Source organism: Myodes glareolus, chromosome 1 (assembly GCF_982192425.1).
Source record: "Myodes glareolus chromosome 1, mMyoGla1.1, whole genome shotgun sequence".
NCBI classification, from domain to species: domain Eukaryota; kingdom Metazoa; phylum Chordata; class Mammalia; order Rodentia; family Cricetidae; genus Myodes; species Myodes glareolus.
Genome location: NC_142026.1, coordinates 283573 through 296371, shown reverse-complemented (window position 1 = coordinate 296371; position 12799 = coordinate 283573). Strand labels below are relative to the sequence as shown.

The 12799-nt window shown below is 48.6% G+C and overlaps 1 protein-coding gene across 1 annotated transcript; it reads left to right on the top strand.

Moving 5' to 3' along the window:
- The first annotated feature begins 3145 nt into the window (after positions 1-3145).
- LOC148123201 (uncharacterized) lies at positions 3146-11521 on the top strand. The gene is given in 1 exon segment (XM_087903264.1): positions 3146-11521. A coding segment is annotated over 1 exon segment (5313 nt). The 5' UTR covers positions 3146-4136; the 3' UTR covers positions 9450-11521.
- The last annotated feature ends 1278 nt before the right edge of the window (positions 11522-12799 follow it).

Genomic DNA, 12799 nt, shown 5'->3' with positions numbered 1-12799 from the left:
CCAGGGAGTCCTGACTCTGTCAGAGTAGACCAACAAGGGCTAGCAAAATGATACTGCAGACAAAGGTGCTTGCCACTAAACCTGAGTTAATTATGCAAGATCCACATGGTGTAATAAACTCCCATAAGTTGCCATCTGATCTCCATATGTACACCTTGGCATCTGTGAACGCATACAGGCACACACACACATAAAAAGGCTATAAATGGTGGTGCAAGCCTTTAATCCCAGTACTCCAGGAAGCATAAACAGGGTGATCTCTGTGATTTAAAAGACTGGTGATCTACAAAGTGATTTCCAGGACATCAAGGGCTACATAATGAGACCTTATCTCAAATAATTTAATACATAAATAAGTAATTATTTATTGTAATAAAAGATATTAGAAAGACCACATCAACAATTGTTGTTTCCCGGACCACATCAACAATTGTTGTTTCCCGGAGTACCCCAAATCCTCTTGGGGTAGCCACTCTGCCATACGGATACTTCTTTTATCTCAGCTCCTTGCCTGACCTTGAGTAAAGTGGGGTACAGAAATAAATAAGATATCCCTGTCGGTATAGGGTCTTTTGAGAATAGCTGAGGGGATCTATGCCCTTGCTTAGACCTGACACTGAATACCTGCTGTAAGGCATTGTCTAAGGACTCTTGAGGAATGTTATTTTCAGGTGTGTTACTTTTGGATATATGCTGCATTTGATTAACTGTAAAGCTGTGATTCTTTGCCTACCTAAAACACCTGATGGTCTAATAAAGAGCTGAATAGCCAATAGCGAGGCAGAAGCAAGGAAAGATGCAGCTCACAGGCAGAAAGTATAAAAAGAGAAAGGAGGAGGAGAATGAACAACAACAAGAGAACAAGGAGAGGAGGACATCAGAGTCCAGCCACGCAGCTACACAACAAGCCATGGGGAAAGAAGTAATGAAAGGTATACAGAAATAGAGAAAGATAAAAGCCATTCACACAGTGTAAAGGAATATTCTGCAACAGAGAGTGGGTAACAGCTGATGAGGAGTTGGGGATATGGCTACAAGGTGGGAGAACTCTGAAGAGAGATCATGGTGATGGTAGGACATATATGCCCACACATATAATAAACTGGACTAGTTAGAACTCAGCATGTAGTCCACGATAGCCTTGAACTTTTAAGTTAATGTTACATTGTTTTGTGGGTGTGTGTGTGTGCAACCCAGTATATGAGTAGAAGTCAGAGGACTTGTGGGAGTTGGTTGGTTCTGATTCCACTACATGGATCCTGGACACTGAACTTAAGTACCAACTTCTTTGGCAAATCCCTTTACCTGACATGCCATGTATCTGGCACACTATGAACACACAGACACATGCATACACATACACGACCTGCATGTCGACATCATGACTGTTTAGTATCCATGAAAATCAGAAGAGGGAGTTGGATCATCTGGAAATAGAATTAAATGAATGTGAGCCTCCATGTAGGTGCTGGGAACTGAACCTGGGTCTTTTGCAAGAGCAGCTAGTGCTCTTAACCACTGAGCCTTCTCTCTATCCTCTCAATATGAATGTTTTTTTTAAAAAAAATCATTTATTTACTTTTTTATGTGCATTGCTGTCTTATCTGCATGTATGTCTGTGTGAGGGTATCAGATCTTGGAGTTATAGACAGTTGTTAGCTGCCATGTGGGTACTGAGGCTTGAACCTGAGTCCTCTAGAAGATCTAATGAGTGGAGAGTCAGAGTCAACTACAATTGTCAGAACCTGTCACTAGTATACTGCTGGGGAAAAAAACTCATGATTATTGAAGGTTGAATAATAGATCCTCACACATTATAGGAGCAATCACTTCTGAAAGAAAAAACATTATCACATGAGTTACTCTTTTCCCTTTTTTTGGGTTCTCTCTCTCTCTCTCTCTCTCTCTCTCTCTGCCTACGTGTTTCTGTTTGTCTGTCTGGGTACAGGTGTTTGAGCACCACTGTGCAGAATGTCCTGAAGGCCTGGCGCCAGAGGAATTGCAAGTGACCTCCACTAGCTATGACACCCTGCTGGGTTACACCTGGCCTGGCTCAAGAGTTTTCACACCGCTCCAGGCCTTTCTTTGTTTTACAAATGTCTTTTGTTTTCCTATGTGATTCTTGACTGAGAGTTATCCATGGATACAAAGACTATGCAAAGCTTGATTCAGGGGAAACCTGCAAAACCATGGTACCTCATGAATCAGGTATATGCACAGCATTGTATTGTGGAAGTATGACACTTATTGTATAATTGTAATTACTATAATTAAGAGTGTACAATAGTTTCCCATAGCAGAGACAATACCTAACCCAGAGGTCACATATCTTTGTCTCCTAAAGGTTAACTCAGCTCATGTCTGTGCTTGATCAAAGATGGCCAGGAAACTACTCTCAGTTTGCAGAAAACAGCTCTGGCCTTGTAAATAAAACAGCTAGTTGTAAGATAAAATTACCTAAGCTGAGAGAAGCTTCTTAAGCATCTGAGAAAATAGTTCACTGTGAATAATGGATCCTTAAAAAGCTGTTGGTAGTTTGCTTAGGTTTACAACTTTCTTTATATGTCTTTCTCCCCATATCTTAAGCTTCTACATTCTAATCTTTGGTGTCTATATTTCTATTTCTATATTTTCATTCTTACTTCCAGACCCTTCATTTTCCCCCTCAAAATTGTTACCTGAATCAAATCTTTGATTCATTTTGATTTTCTTAATGTTTCTGACTTGGCTTTCCTTCAGCCTTGTTTGGGGAATGGAACAAAGTAATCTCTTTTGTAGCTGCTTCAAGCTGAAATGGGGCTGAAAGGCCAATCAAAAGTAGGGAGGGAATAATTGGGGACCCAGCTGGAGTTAAGCTGCATTCTTGTAAAATGGCTTGATCTGCATCAGTTCTTTGCAGTTTAGGGTCCATGGGTTGAAGACAATAGCTGAGGTCTAGATGTACCCTGTCAGTTATGTGGGAGCTTGCTGAAACAGATATAGACTAGAGACAAAATTAAACTTTGAGGAACTTAAGAAAGAATCACAGCCATTGAAGGACCCCAACTTCATTGGGGTCACAGTTAAAACTGGTTTTTAACCTTAACCACAGTTATAACGCTCTGCAAAGGTTTTCAGATAGCAAGCTCCATTAAGGCCCCCGGAGTCAGGACCTCCAGAGCGCTGAACAAATAACAGGCCTAATTCAGGACCTCCACAATGCTGAGCAAAGACACCTGAGCAAAGATAGCCTCATCTGGCTGCGAAACATAAGATTTATGGATAGGTCATAGGAACAAAGAAAGAGAAGATTGCGAGGCCTGAGTCACGTAGAAAGCGGGGCTCATCACGGATCAGGGGCTATGCTATCAGACATCTAGTCGCCAGCCAGAAAAGGGGAAGGCAGGATGAGAGGAACAATAAACCGCCAAGCAGTCCCCTCAATGTTATCTAGGTTAACAATTTACCACCCTGCATCTCGCTTCTGTAAACCTTGCTTTTTGCTCCCCTATAAAAACCCCTCACCCCCAACCTGCGGGGCGCAAAGTCCCCGAGAGGCTTTGTCGCCCGCAGGTACCTGTGTACCCCAAATAAACCTCTTGCTGCTTGCATCCGGCTGCGTGCTTTGACTGGTCTTTGGGCTTGGGGTCTCTCCCGAGGGAAGACGCCCAGCGGGGAGTCTTTCATTTGGTGCGTTGGCCGGGAATTTGGAGGCCCCTATCCCGGAGACCGCCGAATCACTGTCGGGAGGTGAGGCAAGCTGGCCAGCACTTCTATGTTCTATGTTGTCCTATGTTCTACTATGTTCTATGTCCTATGTCTTTGGCGTCTGATTGTTGCGCTGCGAATTTGAATTTGTGCGATTCAGCTGGGTCGGTTTGTATTTGGGCGGGCCTTGGAGAGGAGCTGACGGGCTCGAACTTTCCCCCCCGCACCCGGGGAGACGTCCCGCGGGAGTTTGGAAGCTCGATTTTCTTTTTTTCGGGCTCATTTGTCTGAACCCACGACCAATCGTCTGAAGGTACGGGGTTCGTTTGGGAGGTGGGGGTGTCCGGAGCCCCTATGGTAACCTCCGTTTGAGTGGCGTGTCTGATTGTCGGTCTGTTTGTCCTACCGTGCATCTTTGAAGTTTGCCTGTTTGTTGTTGGAACACCAGCATGGGGCAGTCTCTAACCACCCCTTTAAGTCTGACTCTAGATCACTGGTCAGATGTCTCTAAACGAGCGAGCAATCAAATGCTAGAAGTCAAGAAGAAAAAATGGCAGAGTCTCTGTTCCTCGGAATGGCCCACATTCAATGTGGGCTGGCCGCGGGACGGCACTTTCAGCAAGAATGTTATTTTGCAGGTCAAGGAACGAGTCCTCGATAAAGGGCCCCATGGGCGCCCTGACCAAGTCGCTTACATCGTTACTTGGGAGAGTTTGACTAACGACCCACCCCCCTGGGTGGCTCCCTTTGTTTTTCCAGGGAAATCCCAACCCTCCCTAGGTCTCACTCCTTCGGCCCCTTCTCCGCCTCCGTCTCCGCCTTCTCCGCCTCCTCCGCCTTCTCTGCCGCCGCCTTCCCCTCCTCCGCCTTCCCTATCAAAGACCCCCGTCCCTACAGTCTCCTCCCTTTATCCGGCACTGACGAAGGAGGAGACCCCCAAACTACATGGGGGACCGAAGGAGACCCATAAGCAGCCATCTGTCCTCCCCCCTGACCCAGATTCCCCTCTTGTCGACCTCCTATCCGAAGATCCTCCCCCCTACAACCCCCAGCAGGAACCCGGAAGTAATGAAGCGGATCCTGCGACCCCCTCACCCTCGTCACGGAGCTCCCCACCTATTGCCTCCCCTGTCGCTAGCAGGCTCCGGGGAAAGCGTGAACCGTCTCCCCCGGACTCCACCTCTCAAGCATTTCCCCTGCGACAGGGAAATAACGGCCAGTTTCAATACTGGCCCTTTTCCGCCTCTGATCTATATAACTGGAAACAACACAATCCTCCCTTCTCCAAGGATCCTGTGGCATTAACCAGCTTAATAGAGTCTATTTTACTCACACACCAACCAACATGGGACGATTGCCAACAATTATTACAGACCCTCCTCACTTCTGAGGAAAAACAAAGGGTCTTCGTAGAAGCACGAAAGCAGGTTCCCGGAGAAGATGGGAGGCCAACCCAATTGCCCAACGAGATTGATGCTGCCTTCCCCCTCACTAGACCTGACTGGGATTTTACCACGATCGCAGGTAGGGCACACCTACGCCTTTATCGCCAGTTGCTTATTGCGGGTCTCCGAGGGGCTGGTCGTCGCCCCACAAATTTGGCACAGGTAAAGCAAACGATTCAAGGGGCAGATGAGTCTCCAGCAGCCTTTTTAGAAAGGCTTAAGGAAGCATATCGTATGTATACGCCTTATGATCCCGAGGACCCAGGACAGGCTAACGGCTTGTCGATGTCCTTTATCTGTCAGTCAGCACCTGACATCAGGAACAAGTTACAGAGGCTGGAGAACTTGCAGGGGTATACGTTACAGGATCTACTTAAGGAGGCAGAGAAGATCTTCAACAAAAGGGAGACTCAAGAAGAGAGAGAGGACCGTATCCGTAGAGAGAAAGAAGAAAGGGAAGATAGATTGAGAAGGGAAGCAGAGGAGAAGGAGGAGGCTAGAGATAGAAAAAGGAACAGGGAATTGAGCCGCCTCTTGGCCGCCGCAGTTCAGAGCCAGGAAAGTCGACAGGGAGATAGGGTGGGAGAGCGAAGAGGCCCTCGCGTGGAACGCGACCAATGCGCCTACTGCAAGGAAAGAGGACACTGGGCGAAGGACTGCCCTAAAAATACTCGTAAATCTAGAGGCCCCAAACCACGAGCCTCACTCCTGGCCCTAGATGAGGACTAGGGAGGTCAGGGCCAGGAGCCCCCCCCTGAGCCCAGGTTAACACTTGATGTTGGGGGGCAGCCGGTCACTTTCCTAGTGGATACTGGAGCTCAGCATTCGGTTCTTACCCGGTCACCTGGACCGCTCAGTGGACGGACCGCTTGGGTACAAGGAGCCACTGGCGGAAGACAATATCGCTGGACCACCGAACGGAAGGTGCAATTAGCAACTGGTAAAGTAACTCATTCTTTCCTACACGTTCCAGACTGCCCCTATCCATTACTAGGGCGAGACTTACTCACCAAACTGAAAGCCCAAATTCATTTTGAGGGGGCAGGAGTTCGAGTGTCGGGCCCAAACGGGGACCCCCTCCAGGTCTTGACTTTACAATTGGAGGACGAATACCGGCTATATGAACAGGACCCCAAGGTACAAGGGGCCAGGGACTTGGACATATGGCTTACAGAGTACCCACAGGCATGGGCTGAGACGGGAGGCATGGGGCTAGCGCTACAGCAGCCCCCATTGATTGTAGCCCTAAAGGCCTCAGCCACTCCGATCTCAGTCAAGCAATACCCCATGTCAAATGAGGCCTACCAGGGGATAAGGCCACATATCAAGAGGCTATTAGAAGAAGGCATCCTGACCCCCTGCCGGTCACCTTGGAATACCCCCCTCCTCCCAGTAAAGAAACCAGGGACGAAGGATTACAGGCCGGTGCAGGACCTCAGGGAGGTAAATAAGAGAGTTGAAGACATACATCCGACCGTCCCCAATCCGTATAATTTACTAAGTACCCTGCCACCTTCTCACACCTGGTACACGGTGCTAGACTTGAAGGACGCCTTCTTCTGTCTCAGATTAAGCCCCAAAAGTCAACCCCTTTTCGCCTTCGAATGGAGGGACCCCGAATTGGGGATTTCAGGCCAACTGACGTGGACCCGGCTCCCACAGGGCTATAAGAATAGCCCCACCCTATTTGATGAGGCTTTGCACCGGGACCTTGCAGACTTCAGAGTTCAACACCCGTCATTGATCCTGCTCCAGTATGTGGATGATCTTTTGCTGGCAGCCCCCACAGAACATGACTGCCGACAAGGTACGGGGGCCCTGTTGCAGACCCTGGGACGGCTGGGCTATCGGGCATCCGCCAAAAAGGCCCAGATATGCCAGACTGAGGTGATTTATCTGGGATATAAGTTAGAAAAGGGACAGCGTTGGCTCACAGCCGCACGCAAAGCGACTGTATCCCGCATACCTGTACCCCGAAACCCCCGCCAGTTGAGGGAATTCCTGGGGACAGCTGGGTTCTGCCGCTTATGGATACCAGGCTTCGCTGAAATGGCAGCTCCCCTCTATCCCCTTACCAAGCAGGGGGTCCCATTTGAATGGACAGATAAACAACAAAGGGCTTTCGAGAACATCAAACGGGCCCTCCTCTCCTCCCCGGCGCTGAGTCTGCCGGACGTTACTAAGCCATTCGAACTGTTTGTTGATGAAAAACAAGGATATGCCAAGGGGGTTTTGACCCAAAGACTTGGACCATGGAAGCGCCCTGTCGCATACTTATCAAAGAAATTAGACCCAGTGGCCTCAGGCTGGCCCCCTTGCCTACGGATGGTAGCAGCCATTGCCGTCCTTATTAAGGATGCTGGCAAACTGACTTTGGGACAGCCCTTGACCATTCTGGCACCCCATGCCGTCGAGGCCTTGATTAAGCAGCCCCCTGACCGATGGCTCTCCAACGCCCGCATGACCCACTACCAATCCTTGCTGTTGGATACGGACCGAATCCAGTTCGGACCTGTAGTCGCCCTTAATCCGGCGACCTTGCTACCCGCACCGGAAGGACCAGACCAGCATGACTGCCTTCAGATCCTCGCAGAAATGCACGGAACCCGGACGGACTTGACTGATCAGCCCCTCCCAGATGCGGACCACACCTGGTACACTGATGGGAGCAGCTACCTGCTGAATGGAGAACGTAGGGCGGGAGCCGCAGTTACCACGGAGACCCAGGTAATCTGGGCCAGTGCCTTACCCAGCGGCACCTCGGCCCAACGAGCTGAACTCATCGCTTTAACTCAAGCTCTTAGATTGGCAGAAGGTAAGAAGCTGAATGTTTATACTGATAGTCGATATGCCTTCGCCACTGCACACATACATGGAGAAATATACCGGAGACGAGGGCTCCTGACCTCAGAAGGCAAGGAAATTAAAAATAAAGCAGAGATCCTTGCTCTATTAGAGGCCTTATTCCTCCCCAAAAGACTGAGCATTATGCATTGTCCCGGGCACCAAAAAGGAGATCACGCCGAGGCCAGGGGAAATCGGCGGGCGGATGAAGCAGCCCGAGAGGCTGCATTGGGACCACAAATTCTTCCCCTAATATCCGAGGCCGTCCAATCCACAATAGACTGGGCCTATGATAAAGAGGACATACACATGCTCCAAAAATTGGGGGCAGAATACAACTCAGCTAATAGACGGTGGATTTATCGGGGAAAAATAGCAGTGCCCATAAAAATAACCCATGAACTTATAAACTACTTACATAAATTGACCCATTTGGGTACAAAGAAAATGAAAATCCTCCTAGACAGAATGGAGACTGGACAGTTCCTCCTGAACAGGGATAGGGTACTCCAACAGACAATAGACAATTGCAGGGCCTGTGCCCAAATTAATACAGGCCACTCGAAAACCCTCCAAGGGGTGCGTCTCCGAGGACACCGGCCTGGCATCCACTGGGAAATAGACTTCACCGAAATTAAACCTGGTTTGTATGGATACAGATACTTGCTGGTTTTTATAGACACCTTCTCAGGATGGGTAGAGGCCTATCCCACCAAACATGAAACAGCCAGGATGGTTGCCAAGAAGTTATTGGAAGAAATTTTTCCCCGATACGGGATGCCAAAGGTATTGGGATCTGATAACGGGCCAGCCTTCGTCTCCCAGGTAAGTCAGTTGGTGGCCAAGTTACTGGGGATTGATTGGAAATTACATTGTGCTTATAGACCCCAGAGTTCAGGACAGGTAGAACGTATGAACAGAACTATTAAGGAGACTTTGTCTAAATTAGCACTCGCAACTGGTACAAAGGATTGGGTGTTGCTCCTACCCCTGGCTCTATATCGAGCCAGGAATACTCCTGGGCCACATGGCCTTACCCCATTTGAAATATTGTATGGGGCACCACCTCCAGCCGTACATTTCTTCGATACGGACATTGCAGACTATGCTAACTCCCCTTCTCTACAAGCCCATTTACAGGCCCTGCAGCTGGTACAACAAGAGGTCTGGAAACCCCTGGCAGCAGCCTACCAAGACAGCCTCAACCAGCCGGTGGTGCCCCATCAGTACCAGATTGGAGACACCGTTTGGGTCCGCAGACATCAGACCAAGAACCTGGAACCGCGCTGGAGAGGACCGTTCACTGTTCTCCTGACCACCCCAACGGCGCTTAAGGTGGACGGAATTGCTGCTTGGATCCACGCCTCACACGTGAAAGCCGCCAGCCCAGGAGAACAGACGACTAGCCAGAAGAAAGGATGGAAGGCCCAACGTTCCCAGAACCCCCTAAAGATAAGACTGGTGCGGGAATAATGTTATGGGTATTACTCTTTCCAATGTTGATCTCGGGATCCATGGGGGCTCGTAATGGAAGCCCCCACATAATTTACTCCTTAACTTGGCAGATTATTTCCCAGACCGGGGAAATAGTCTGGAAAAAAACTGGCCAGCATGCCCTCAACACCTGGTGGCCGCCCCTGACCCCAGACTTTTGCCAATTAGCAGCTGGTTTAGACACCTGGGATGTTCCCATCGAGGATCCTACCAACCCTGAGGACAACCTGCCACGCGCCAGGCGTGCGACTATGGAGGTTAGCTCATCCGGACACATACAAACTTCCCCCGGATGCAGGGACAATTGGGCTAAAGATAGGCTGGCTTCATTAGATTTCTATGTATGCCCTAGGGATGATAGAAGCAGAGACAAAGCATATGCTTGTGGCGGATATGAACAATACTTCTGTGCTCAATGGACATGTGAAACCACTGGGGATGCCTACTGGAATCCCTCCTCCTCCTGGGACAAAATTATTGTCAAGAAAGGCTGGGTTAAAAATGGGGCAGGAACCACTTCGCTGCCCCTTAACATTACATTCACTGACAAGGGTAGACAAGCCCGGGAATGGCAGAAAGGTTATACCTGGGGACTACGCTGGCATATGTCAGGGACAGATAAAGGGGTGATATTCAAAATACAACTTGAGGTAAAGACAGCGGCCATACCAGTCGGCCCTAATCAAGTTTTGGCAGACCAGCGGCTTCCATCCGTACAGGAATATAAGGGACCATCAATTAAGCACAATGTACTACCTGTTATGCCCAGTCCACCTAGGACCCATGGCCCAACTCCCACCCCTAACCCCCCAGCAGCCACAATTGAGCCGGAAAGAGGAACGGGAGATCGTCTTTTAGGTCTCATTAGGGGGGCTTACCAGGCCTTAAATCATTCAGATCCAGATCGGGCCAACAACTGCTGGCTCTGCCTTAACCCAAGTCCCCCATACTATGAAGGGATAGCCCTCTGGGGTAACCATAGTAATGTCACTTCGCCACCCCCCACCTGCCAGGGCATGGATCACCATCTAACCCTTACCCAGGTGACAGGCACCGGATCTTGCATAGGAGCTGCGTTTGGCCGGCCCTTTTGCACTTCCACCACGACCGTCATCAAGGGGGACTATTATTTAATTCCACCGGAGGGGACCATTTGGGCGTGTAACACTGGCCTGACTCCCTGTGTATCGGCAGCAGTATTCAACCAAACTCATGAGTATTGTGTTCTGGTACAAATTTGGCCACGCATCACATACCACTCGGATGAGACCGTCCTCCAATATTACGGATACTTACCCCAAAAGGAAAAGCGGGAGGCTGTTACCTTGACCCTGGCCGTGCTCCTAGGGGTGGGGGGGGTGGCGGCAGGAATAGGCACTGGGGCCGCCGCCCTGGTGCGCACGGACCAATATATGCTTTTACATCAAGCTATGAATGAGGACCTGAGGGCCCTTGAAAAGTCGGTTAGAGCCCTGACGGAGTCATTAGCTTCCTTATCCGAAGTGGTGCTGCAAAACCGGAGAGGATTAGATTTGCTCTTTCTAAAGGAAGGAGGGCTTTGCGCAGCCTTAAGAGAGGAATGTTGTTTTTATACTGATAACACCGGAGTGGTAACTGAAACCTTAGATAAGTTAAAAGAAAGGCTAGAAAAACGTAAGAAAGAATTTGAGGCCCAGCAGACATGGTACGAAGGGCTTTGGAACCGATCCCCCTGGTTCACTACCTTAATCTCTTCCCTAATGGGACCCATAATCCTGTTGATGTTAATTCTTACAGTTGGCCCTTGCATTGTAAATCGGTTGATTCAATTTACTAAGGACAAACTTTCAGTCATTCAAACCCTGGTCTTAACCAGCCAGTACCAAAAATTGAGCCAAAGCGAGAAAGAGATCCTGTAAATACTGGAGTAAAAGGTTTTACTCCATGATAAAAACATAAAATGAGGGAATGAAGGACCCCAACTTCATTGGGGTCACAGTTAAAACTGGTTTTTAACCTTAACCACAGTTATAACGCTCTGCAAAGGTTTTCAGATAGCAAGCTCCATTAAGGCCCCCGGAGTCAGGACCTCCAGAGCGCTGAACAAATAACAGGCCTAATTCAGGACCTCCACAATGCTGAGCAAAGACACCTGAGCAAAGATAGCCTCATCTGGCTGCGAAACATAAGATTTATGGATAGGTCATAGGAACAAAGAAAGAGAAGATTGCGAGGCCTGAGTCACGTAGAAAGCGGGGCTCATCACGGATCAGGGGCTATGCTATCAGACATCTAGTCGCCAGCCAGAAAAGGGGAAGGCAGGATGAGAGGAACAATAAACCGCCAAGCAGTCCCCTCAATGTTATCTAGGTTAACAATTTACCACCCTGCATCTCGCTTCTGTAAACCTTGCTTTTTGCTCCCCTATAAAAACCCCTCACCCCCAACCTGCGGGGCGCAAAGTCCCCGAGAGGCTTTGTCGCCCGCAGGTACCTGTGTACCCCAAATAAACCTCTTGCTGCTTGCATCCGGCTGCGTGCTTTGACTGGTCTTTGGGCTTGGGGTCTCTCCCGAGGGAAGACGCCCAGCGGGGAGTCTTTCACCATAAGTCTCAAAAAATAGATAAATTCCAAACCAAAAAAGTGGGAGGACTTCATCCTCAAAATTGTAACTTGACTCAAGCTCTTGATTTCTTGAAGTCTACATCTGAGCTGGAGTCCAGGTCTGTTTTTGAAATTAGACTGATCTCCAAGCCTCTGACCACTGTATATTGTGAGCAGAGAATCAGGAGTTCTCTAGAGGAAATACAACTCCTTATAAATTTAATCAACATAGTAATTATACAAGGCACCTAGAGCATTAAAAAAAATAACAAGTGGACCAGAAATGGCAGATATTATCATCGTTAACCATGGCGACCAGTCAGAAAGCCCGTGAAACCAGGAGAATGGTTTCTGTCGGAGTATCTTTTTTGTCTTTTAAGAAGACTCATCTTGAGCTCCTGAAGAGTGTTTTTGACAACACCTGAATGGTTTGCATAAAAACAACAGGATTTTCCCAAGGCTGCGCATAGAGACCTCCTTGCTTTAGGAGTAGCAACTCTAATCCTCTCCTATTTTGTAGCACCATTTCTGCCAGAGAATCTACTTGCTTTTCTAAGTACGCAGTAGCTTATTGGCTACAAAATAAATCTTTTTTTCCTCAGCTTTAGAAAGGCTATTATAATTGTCTTGACAATGCTACTGGCCTTATGGCAGCGATACCTATTCCCACCATTACTGGAACAAGGATCTGGGCTGCTCTTTCATGCTGTCCCTCTAGAGAGGAGTCCAAGTGTACCCTGCCAGGTG